The following is an 11,378-nucleotide window of genomic DNA, read 5'->3' on the forward strand; positions in this document are numbered from 1 at the left end:
ACCTGAGTTGGAAGTTCACTCCTTTGGTGAGGGAACTGGTGTGCTTTTGCATGTTCAAACGTTTGTCTAGTATAATACCCAGCGAGGATGCCGAGTCAACGAGGTGAGGTTTGCAGTTAAGAGCCATAAGCTGATTCAGCCATTGCTCCACGACCGGAGATTGTTTGTGAGGTGAGATTAGGAGGAATTCCGTTTTTAGACCATTTAGTTTCAGGTGGTTACGTGTCAGCCAGCTTTGGATTGGCCAACAACGCAACCACATACGTAGGTCTGTTATCAATGCCCCACTTGTATCTCACTTCAATGAAAAGAATCATACTGCAGATGAAATCAAGTGGCACCAGGAGGAGGCGACATCCTGCAGATACTCCAACGCAACGAGTGCCGTTGGATAGATAAGGCTAACTCCATAGATGAAGGTCGTAACACAGCAGAGGAATGGAGGGGTTATGTCACTACCCTCAACTAACAGTCACCAATATACTTGTCCCTCTCTGAATTTAATACCGTTGTGGAAATAGAACCAGCCGTCCTCTGACAAGCATCTGTACTGTGTGACTTAATGATCAACATAGCCTGTATCAATTATAAGCATGGAAGTAACAATATATGTTTTCTATAAGGACTCAACGCACTATGTGTAGATGCTGCTTGATTGCACGATTGATGGAGAATGTACCTACAACGTGTTTGTCCTGACAAATACATGCGCGTTTAAGGTGATTACGCTGCTGTGCCTTTTCATAGTGAGCAGAACACAGTGATTAATGTATATGTAATCCCTTGTGTTTCTTCTTTTTTGCAACCTATTGTAATTATATTTTCCATTGTAGTGTAGTTCCTATATTCCCAATAGGCTCTGCGCATTGGAATAATATATCCTATAGATTTGACGTAGGACTTAGGTCAGTAGGTCTCTATCGAATATACTAAACTTAACTGTAAGTGCCAGCTAGCTCAGAGGTCACTAGAAACTTTCTCGAATTCACAAGAAGGGTTCAGTTTCTGACAACCGCATAAACATGACAATTGTTTTCCCTAAGACTGGGATAACTATCTTCAGAGTTGTGGAAACAATAGATAAGTATTTCACTCAGTCAATCGTGCATGCTTTGTTTCTACACAGTTGCAGAGAAATAGTGAGACGGGCGTTTTCAATAAAAGGTTTATTGAACAGTCTTCTTTCTTATGCAAGAGAGGTGAACTGCTGCAATCGTTAGACAGAATGCAAAGTATAATGCGTACAGCAAGAATAGCATTATAAAATAATACTGTAAGAGCATTGTATGGTTTCTAAGCCATATAAAAATACATACATAAATAACATAGGCTAAAATACTCAACTGGTGCTTCTAAAATATGCCTACCCCAATGTACCTAACCTAGGGCTAGAACGAGGGAAGAAGTAAGTATGGTCTTTTGCATAGGTTTAGTTTTGCCAAGAATCTACCAAAGGTTTCTCTAGGTTCTAATCAGCTCCATACCTTAGAATGAAGGAGGTCTGGTATCTCTGTCTCGGGACTCGATTTCCCAAAACCCCGCAAGGGGAGTCTGAAACACCGGAGCTGGATTTCTCAGCAGAGATGGGCAGCTTCCTGATCAGTGCGTCAGCTGGAGAGTCAGCTTCCTTCGGCACTTGCTGTAGCGAGTTGCATTGGGCAAGTAGGTTGTCGAACTGCTCCGAACCACCGTGCTTTGCCATAGCAAGTGAAGGTATATTTATACCTTGAAGGTGTTTTGGAATGCCATGTTTGACGTAAAGTCGGGTTTATGAACGTCATGAATGAACCCTTGGGAATAGTTGTTCATTGTAAAAATAACGGAGTTCTTGGAGAAATCAATATTCAAGCAAGGGGAAGTCCCTAACGGCTTAAGCTGGTTTTCCAAGAAATCGTTGTGACGTTTGGTGAACGGATAGAAGTAGCCATGCCTGTATTTGGGTAGCATGGGCTATGCCTAAATAAGGGCTTGATTTCTATGCCTATATAAGGGCAACATAAATTATACCTATATAAGGGCATGAATCGGGAAAATCCATTTGCAATCTAAAACGACATACAATACCATATGTCGAAAGTAAAACAGGAACACACCTTTAAGTTCCTTTCACAAAATGTAGAACACAGCGATCAACGTGCTTGTAATCCTCTTTGTTCTATGCATTTTACAGTAATTTAAATTTTTAATCATCCTGTGTTGCTAATAACTGTATACATGCCTGTCCCTTAAATACACATTTTCACCCAATGCAGCCACACTTCCAATGTGCCACACAGTCTATACTTCCCATCTAAGGTCTTTCTTCACTCTTTATCACATAGATACAGAGCAACGGATTGCTCAGTACAGCGGTTATCCATTGATAAGTCTGCCGGTCCCAGGCCTAACACATTTTTGGCGAGGAAATCACTGTACTTAACTGAACTGGGGTCGCTTGGTGAGCAAAATAATGATGGATTAAACCCAGATCTGTGACTGGGGTGAATGTTTAGCCATTGTGCAACATTCCGTCCATCATCTTGTGTGTTTTGCTGTTCACCCTATGTGGGAAGGGTATGCCCAGACGTGGGTCCCTTGCTCACTAAGCCACTGGAGTCAAGCTATCCTGGCTGAAGACGGCTCGTAGCCAGAAACCGGTCCTAGGATGCTTGATTCGGTCCAGGAAAAACATGGCTTGGCAGTTCGGTCTGGACTGTTCCCATGAGGCACAGGGTCAAGACTGATTTGCATATGGCCATGTCTGAACTGGGGTGGCTTGGTGAGCAAAATAACGATGGATTAAACCAAGATCTGTGACTGGGGGTGAATGTTTAGCCATTGTGCAACATTCCGTCCATCATCTTGTGTGTTTTGCTGTTCACCCTATGTGGGAAGGGTTTGCCCAGACGTGGGTCTCTTGCTCACTAAGCCACTGGAGTCAAGCTATCCTGGCTGAAGACGGCTGGTAGCCAGAAACCGGTCCTAGGATGCTTGATTCGGTCCAGGAAAAACATGGCTTGGCAGTTCGGTCTGGACTGTTCCCATGAGGCACAGGGTCAAGACTGATTTGCATATGGCCATGTCTGAACTGGGGTGGCTTGGTGAGCAAAATAACGATGGATTAAACCAAGATCTGTGACTGGGGGTGAATGTTTAGCCATTGTGCAACATTCCGTCCATCATCTTGTGTGTTTTGCTGTTCACCCTATGTGGGAAGGGTTTGCCCAGACGTGGGTCTCTTGCTCACTTAGCCACTGGAGTCAAGCTATCCTGGCTGAAGACGGCTGATAGCCAGAAACCGGTCCTAGGATGCTTGATTCCGGTCTAGGAAAGACATGGCTTGGCAGTTCGGTCTGGACTGTTCCCATGAGGCACAGGGTCAAGACTGATTTGCATATGGTCATGTCTGAACTGGGGTGGCTTGGTGAGCAAAATAACGATGGATTAAACCCAGATCTGTGACTGGGGGTGAATGTTTAGCCATTGTGCAACATTCCGTCCATCATCTTGTGTGTTTTGCTGTTCACCCTATGTGGGAAGGGTATGCCCAGACGTGGGTCCCTTGCTCACTAAGCCACTGGAGTCAAGCTATCCTGGCTGAAGACGGCTGATAGCCAGAAACCGGTCCTAGGATGCTTGATTCCGGTCCAGGAAAGACATGGCTTGGCAGTTCGGTCTGGACTGTTCCCATGAGGCACAGGGTCAAGACTGATTTGCATATGGCCATGTCTGAACTGGGGTGGCTTGGTGAGCAAAATAACGATGGATTAAACCCAGATCTGTGACTGGGGGTGAATGTTTAGCCATTGTGCAACTATCCGTCCATCATCTTGTGTGTTTTACTGTACTTAACTCCCACCCCCGGCAGGGCTCACTGTCATTGTACCTCACAAGCCTGACGGAAGCAGCCTTGTAACTCGAAAAGGCAGAGCGCTGTCCCGCAGGATATTTATCTACATTCTGGTAAGAAACTGCATTATTAGGCCCCATGCAATCATTTTAGTTTATAATTTATTTAGTCCAATTCTACCAACTATGTTTACCCATCCCCACAGGTTACAGTGCATTGTCACTGGTTAACATTTAGCGAAGGGATTTTCCCCGCTACAGCTGTAGCTAAGTACGCCCTGAGCCCATCTAGCCGCATTTCAATCATCTTACTGGCAGTATTTCTTCATATTGAGGTAAGATCCTTAATTTAAAACATCACGTCCAATTGAGTCTTGCTGTATTTTGAGTACGTATTCTAACCTCATTATTCTCCTTCCTCACATATCAGTACCCGGATGGGTTCTCATGTGAGTAACTTATTTTCTTCTATTTTTCCAAGTATGGCACACAATTCACGAGACTGCCCAGTTTCATCCTCAGGTACCTACTTATTACATGACCTTTTCACATATTTCTCGCATTTGTGCCGGTATATGGGCCTAATGCCTTGTATTTTCTTCATTAGATGTCCCTTCATCGCTAGTTATGAAGAGACCCTACACTGACTATAGCAGGGGTCCCCAACCTTTTGTGTAGTGAGAGCTAGTTCTGGTCAGTGAAAATCGTCGTGAGCTACCAAACCCCAAGCAACTCGCGCATTTTTCCGAGAGACCTCCCACGCCCAGTTTCATTGACGTTAAGGTTAAAAAACCTATTTTCTTCAGAGCCCCCCATACTGTAGTTTTAACACAGTACTTAAAGGTCCCTAGAAACACTGAAAGGAATTACTTTGGATTTGTGTTGTGTTGTCAAACCACTTTACGACCTTCACTATAATAGCTTCAAAATCAGGACCTTTCAATAGCGGTCACTGAAATAATCATTGTAATGTAGCTCAATTAACAAACAAACAGGAAAAGCAATCTTACCTTCAATGTGGAACTGTATGATGTCCTCTAATGCTGTGTAATCTGGTAGCCTGGCGGGGGCAGTTCCAAAGAAGTCATTATAGAAGTGAAGTAGTTACAGTTTGTGGCAGTCAGCCTGTGCAAAGCTTTGCTGAATCACAATTGCAGATGGATTCTTCTACTGTAGCTTTGACAAGATCACTGTGTTTTTCAGTTGCCAGATAAGCTGAACTTCAACTTTGTTTGGATTGGAAAGTACCGATTTTGTCCTCTACTCTGAATTCTTCAGAAGGTTCTGTTTTGACTTTAAGGTTTTTATGGCACCAGTCATGTTCGTAGTTGTATTCTCATTGCTCCCTTTACTTTTTAGGAGTGTCGATAAACCAGGACTGCAGTACAAATTGCTTTGTTCTATTTCAACTAAAAAGAACTTTGAAAGATGCTGAAGATTCTTCTCTTTAGCTCTTTTTTTTCTTGATGTCAATACACCAGGCCTCCAGTAAACACTGCTTTTTTCTCATCTTGTGTAGCAAATAAACATTTGGAAAGGTGCTGAAGATTCTTCTCTCCAGCTAATTTTTTCTTGGTGTCTGAAACCCACCCTGAAGTACACACTGCTTTGTTGTTGTTCAACTCTAACAACTGTTAGTAACAAATGCACTTTTGAAAGATGCTGAAGATTCTTCTCTTCTCTATAGCTATCTTTTTTCCTTGTTTTCAATAAACCAGGCCTCCAGCAAACACTGCTTTGTTCTTGCGCAGCAAATAAAAATTTGGAAAGGTGCTGAAGATTCTTCTCTCCGGCTACTTTTTCCTGTGTCTGTAAAACAGGCCTGCAGTACACATTCCTTTGTTTTTGTTCAAGTAATAAAAAAACTGGGGGCTGAAGATTCTTCTCTGCAGCGACTTTAATCTTGGTGTTCATAATGAAACAGATACCTAGATTTGGGATTTCACCAGGAACTGTCATTGAACAAGTATTGATTGCGAATGCATTAAAATTATTTCAGTGAGAGACTTGACACTGCATGGGGTCCACTAATCCCTTGCAATCTGGGGTGTAGCTTAAGAGGGCAACTCTTATGGAGTCATTTAAATGTTCGTCAGTCAGACGTGTGCGAAACTTAGATTTTATGAAGTTCATATCTGAAAATGCTGATTCACAAAGATAGGTAGAGCCAAATAAGGAAAAAAGTTTCAATGCATCTGTGTGGATGTTCTCAAACTTTTCAGCATCCACCAGACTCCAGAAATTAATGTCAGATTGCCTTGATTTCAATTCAATGTCATTTTGAAGTGTGACAATCTCCATTTCCATTGTGGCAGAGTCAAGGTTCAAAAGCACACTAATTTTCTCTGAAATGTCAGTAACATCCACTTCCATGAAGAGGTTTGAAGCGAACATCACACAGGGCTCCAGTTGCTCAAAATCACTAAATCTATCACTAAACTCTTGATTAAGTCTGATGAGGAGGCTGCTGTATTTTTCTATGTACAGGACCTCAGCCTCAGCTTTGTTTTCTGAAAGGATTTGGAGCACAGAAGGAAAGGGCTGCATCTTTCTTTTCTCTACATGCTGTATGAAAAGGTTACGTTTTGATTTGAATGTTTTCACAGAACTTACCATGTTGGTTATTGTCTTGTTTTTGCCTTGCAACTCATAGTTCAATACATTTAATTTTTCTGTCACATCTGTTAAAAAAGCTAAATCGAGCGACCATTGAGTGTTTGAAAACAGTGTGGTATCTTCATTTCTAGACTCCATAAAAGCTTTGACTTCTGTTAATAGCGAAAGGAATCTTCGCAGTATTTTTCCCCTGCTAATCCATCGGATTTGAGTGTGCAGTGAAAGGTCACCATACTCAGCTGATAGTTCTTCAAGGAACAACTTGAAAGTTCGGTGCTGCTTGGCCTTTGCACTAATTTAATTAATAATTTTAACAACCGGAGTCATCACATGATCAAACCCAATTACCTTGGCACATATTGCCTGTTGATGTATAATGCAATGGTAGTTCGATAACGGAGGGAAATCTGGATCTGCTTTACAATTGGCAAGGAAGGCAGAATGACGCCCTATCATTGCGGGTGCACCATCAGTGGTTATCGCCACTAACTTTTTCAATGGAACATTTTGTTTCACAAAATAATTTTTCACCTCATTGTGAATGTCAGATCCTCTGGTTGTGGTTTTCAAAGGCAACAAAGTTAAAAATTCCTCTTTATCAGTAAAATCTTCAAAAACCATTCTAACGAACATTGCCAACAGTGCAATATCGCTTGCACCAACAGATTCATCACATTGAAGACAAAAATATTTGCATATCTTTATATCACGCTCTAACTTCTCTATCATGTTGGTCGATAATGTAGATACCCTTCTTGCCATAGTGTTTGACCCTAACTGCACATATGAAAAGGCAGACATAATTTCAGGGCTATATTTAAAGTCTTTGAATAAGGAGTTGCCCATTAGAAGCGTTGCATTCTTCACAACGGCTCCATCTGAAAATGTTGCTTTGTGCTTAATCAAGTGATGAGTAACTATGAAGGATGCTTCAGTTGCCGCAGTGGCTTTCTTCGTGAGCTTTGTAAAAAAAGATTGCTGTGTCTGCAATGCAGATTACAGTTTGTTTACTTTTTGTGACCTCAGCTGTTTCCTTTAGGTAACTTCCTCTCAAAATGCATGTTCTTGGTTGAAAAATGCCTCTCAACATTGCCCTTTTTTCCCACTGCAACTTTTGCTCCACGTCTCAAACATACACAGTTGTCTTTAATTTGTGTAAATAAAAATTTGTTCTCCCACTCTTGATGGAAGTAGTAAGTCTTACTCTTTGCCTTTTTGGAGGGACCTGGCTCTTCATCCATGATTAGTTGTTAAGGCTGTAAGCAAGAGTAAAAATGTTGATAAAGTCAACATCCAATCCATAACAGGCAAAAATACCATGTGGACACCTTTAATAATGTTGTATTGCAGACCATTTGTGAGTAGCAGCCATGCTAGTAAATTAAACAGCACAGTTGGAAAGTGAGATAATTACCCACCTTAGCTATGTTTAATTATGAACACAGGAGGACTGCTTTTCACAAATGACCAGAGATTTCATTAATTTTGACCAAAGCATTGGGCTTGTATGGTCTTTAGTCATTGTGATAGAGAGCACCATATCACCAAGGCTAATGGGAACTTCAAGATGGTGTCCAGTGGTCCACCTCAACCAGGGGCATCAAGCGGTCTAGTCTACGGCGCACAAGAGGAACAGAAGCCCGGACAGGAGTTAAAAGGGAACCGTTGGCTCAGCTGGGGGCCGTCTGGTGATTGGAGACCCGGAGGAGAGGCAGCTACGACGGACAACGGTGGGGAAGGAGACGGACCTACGCAGCACAGAGCAGCAGACGACAAAGTTCGTGGAAACAGAGTGGAGAGTCCAGCCAGTAGAAGCACGGAGTCGGCGACTCGACGGAGCGGCGGAGCTGACCTACGGGAGGTTTCCCCAACACACACCGCGCTCGTATCCGGCTGTCCCTCCGAGCAACAGGACACCGCGATACCCATTGCAACGGTCACCTGGGACCGTAGCCCCAGGCAAGTGACGTGGGGAGAACGGTGGAGGAGGAGGTTGGAGGGCACGGGACTGTTGGGCTGGTGGCATAAGTAAAGTTTTGCACACAGCATGCGAACACTCTTTTCTTCACTTCCCAATTCCCTGGTGCCCCGACCCCCTCGTCCGACTTAGGAAATCCCTAACCCCGGTGCCCGGAGTATTGGTGGCGGGTGCATGCATAAAGCTTTAAGAATCTATACAGTTCATGACGGTAGTGTCTTTCTGTTTGCCTTTTGGGAAACGCCGGTACGAGTGACTTGCGAGGAAGAGTGACCAAGGACGAGAGAATCCGAGAACTGCTTCCCTGAACTCCACCGACCGTGTCCGATATGCTTTGTTGAATTGCTACTGAGTTTCTCTGAACAATTTATCCTTTGACGGCTGAATAAAAAGCTTATGTTGCTACTGTCAATGACTGTGTGAAAGAGTTAATTAAGCACCTGGGAGAGAAACGCTTACAGTGGTGTCAGAAGTGGGATACTGCCATTTGATACAAAATGACGCAACCAGTGACTGTGCAAGATATGATAACACAGCTGGCAGAAGGTCAGAGACATTTGCAATTAGTGTTTGAGCAACAGAATGAGAATGCACGAAAAGAAAGAGAGGCATTTCAAACGGCTTTGAGAGAACAAGCAACATTGTTAACAAGTAACCAGAAAGTTCAGGACACAGTTATTCCTCGTCTTACAGATGTAATTTCTAATGCCCGGGTGCACCCTAATATTCCCGGTAGTGTGTTACAAAAGTTCCAAGAAGGAGAAGACCCTGACTTCTTCTTCACCAATTTTGAAAGGGTTGCTACCACCGCTACTTGGCCTGCAGAAAGGTGGGGACAATATATAGCACCATTATTATCTGGGGAACTACAGGCAGCGTACCAAGCGGCTAACCCAGCGGGAGTAACTCCTTACCCCGAGATAAAGAAAGCAATCCTCGAAAGATTAGGGTGCGACCAAGAGTATTATAGAGCCCGTTTTCGTAAGGAGAATTGGGTTACAGGTGACAATCCCCGAGCATTATTTTACAGAGTCAGAGATTTGGGAAGCCGGTGGCTGCAACCTAGTACTGCCACCATGGAAGAGGTTACGGAGCAAGTTTTTCTAGAACAATATCTAGAGGCGTTACCTGCAAATACTAGAGCCTGGTTAAAGCAACATCCTGGATTAACATCCCAATCTGCTATCGAGTTAGCTTGTGCTTATCACAGGTCTCCAGACTTCAAAGCCTCTACTGGGAGAGCCCCCATAGTATTTCCTAAACCTGCACCCCGAGCTCCCAATGATAGTGTAGAAAAACGCCCCTTTAATACCACTAGACCCACACCAAAACCTTTCCCAAAGCCTAATTTTCCTGTTCAGGTAGGACCGCAATGTTTCAGATGTGCAGAGTGGGGACATATATCAAGAAACTGTCCCTTAAACAATGATGGATCCGAGCCAATGGAAGTGGGTTGGTCCCGAGGGAGAGTTTTGGTTACAGGTCTATGTAGGAAAACGTACAAGAAAACTATCCGATTAAATGGGAAACCTATTGATGCTTTGCTAGACACCGGATGCCACCACACAGTAGTAGTACAAGATTTGGTACCCCTGAATTCTCTAAGTGAGGGAGAAACTGTTCTAGTGTCATGTGTTCATGGAGACGTTAAGGAATATCCTTTAGCCGAAGTCTTGCTTGAAATAGACGGTTATCCACAAGTCCGGAGAGTGGGAGTAGTTCCCGACTTCCTGAGAATATTTTGTTAGGAACAGACCTGCCCAAATTTCATGACTATCTAATGGAAGCCTCGGAACAAGAAGCCAGAGCGGAATGGCTACAGGAGGCTCCATTTTCTGGTGAAAACCTAGTTCAAAAAATGAAAAGAGAAGAGACAAAGAGCGATATAACAATGCCTGTCAGTCTTTTGCTTCATGTTTACTTTCTTCCCCAGAGCATGGAGACACTCCTGCATGAAGCTTCCGTACAGCTCAGAAAGATGACAGCACCCTCACGAATGCCTGGAATCAAGTGCAAGAGAATGACTCAGAGAAGGTAGGACCCTATTTTTGTATAAAACAAGGGTTACTGTATCGAGTAAGTGAAGGAGCAACTGGAAAAGTAGAACAGTTATTGGTACCCGTAGCCTTTCGAGAACAAGCTTTGCAATTAGCACACAACCAGACGGGTGGGGGTCACTACGGACAGGAATTAACTTTGAAATATTTGCTGGATCGATTTTACTGGCCGGGGGTGTATAGAGAAACTGCTAGGTTTTGTGCTACATGTCCAAAATGTCAGTTGGTAAATCCTTCCAGAGACAAGAAAGTACCCCTTTGTCCCTTACCCATTATCGATGTACCATTTCAGCATGTAGGGATGGACTTGGTAGGTCCGTTAATTCCTTCAGCCAGAGGACATCAATATATCTTAGTGCTAGTAGACTATGCAACAAGATATCCGGAGGCTATACCTCTGACCAGCATGACTACGCTAACTGTGGCTCAGGCTATGATATAGTTCTTCTCCCGAGTAGGATTTCCGTTGGAATTGTTGACAGATCAGGGAACCCCTTTTATGGCAAAACTCATGAAGGAAGTATGTTCCCTTTTGGGAGTTCAACAGATTAGAACGGCAGTCTATCACCCCCAGACCGACGGTTTGGTGGAAAGATACAACCGAACGATTAAGACCATCCTGAAGAAGCTGATAAGTGAGACAGGGAAGGATTGGGACAGAAAGTTACCTCTAGTACTCTTTGCCATTAGAACACACGCACAGAAATCACGGGATTCTCCCCATTCGAGTTGTTGTTTGGGAGAAAACCCCGTACTTTACTCGACATGGCAGCCGAGCAGTGGACTGAGGAAGAGGATGAGGGGAAACAACTGTTAGGATATATGCAGACCCTTAAAGAAACCTTAGCCACACTATGGGATACTGTCCACCAAAACATGGACAAAGCACAAAGTAGACA

The 11,378-nt window shown here is 43.4% G+C and overlaps 1 protein-coding gene across 1 annotated transcript; it reads left to right on the top strand.

Moving 5' to 3' along the window:
- Window positions 1-8,919: 8,919 nt before the first annotated feature.
- Window positions 8,920-10,460, top strand: LOC144824256 (uncharacterized). Its single transcript, XM_078683397.1, has 2 exons — window positions 8,920-9,783; window positions 10,356-10,460. Exons 1-2 carry the CDS (start codon window positions 8,920-8,922, stop codon window positions 10,458-10,460), a joined length of 969 nt encoding a protein of 322 aa, XP_078539523.1.
- Window positions 10,461-11,378: the final 918 nt, after the last annotated feature.

Source organism: Lissotriton helveticus, chromosome 3_1 (assembly GCF_964261635.1).
Source record: "Lissotriton helveticus chromosome 3_1, aLisHel1.1, whole genome shotgun sequence".
NCBI lineage: Eukaryota > Metazoa > Chordata > Amphibia > Caudata > Salamandridae > Lissotriton > Lissotriton helveticus.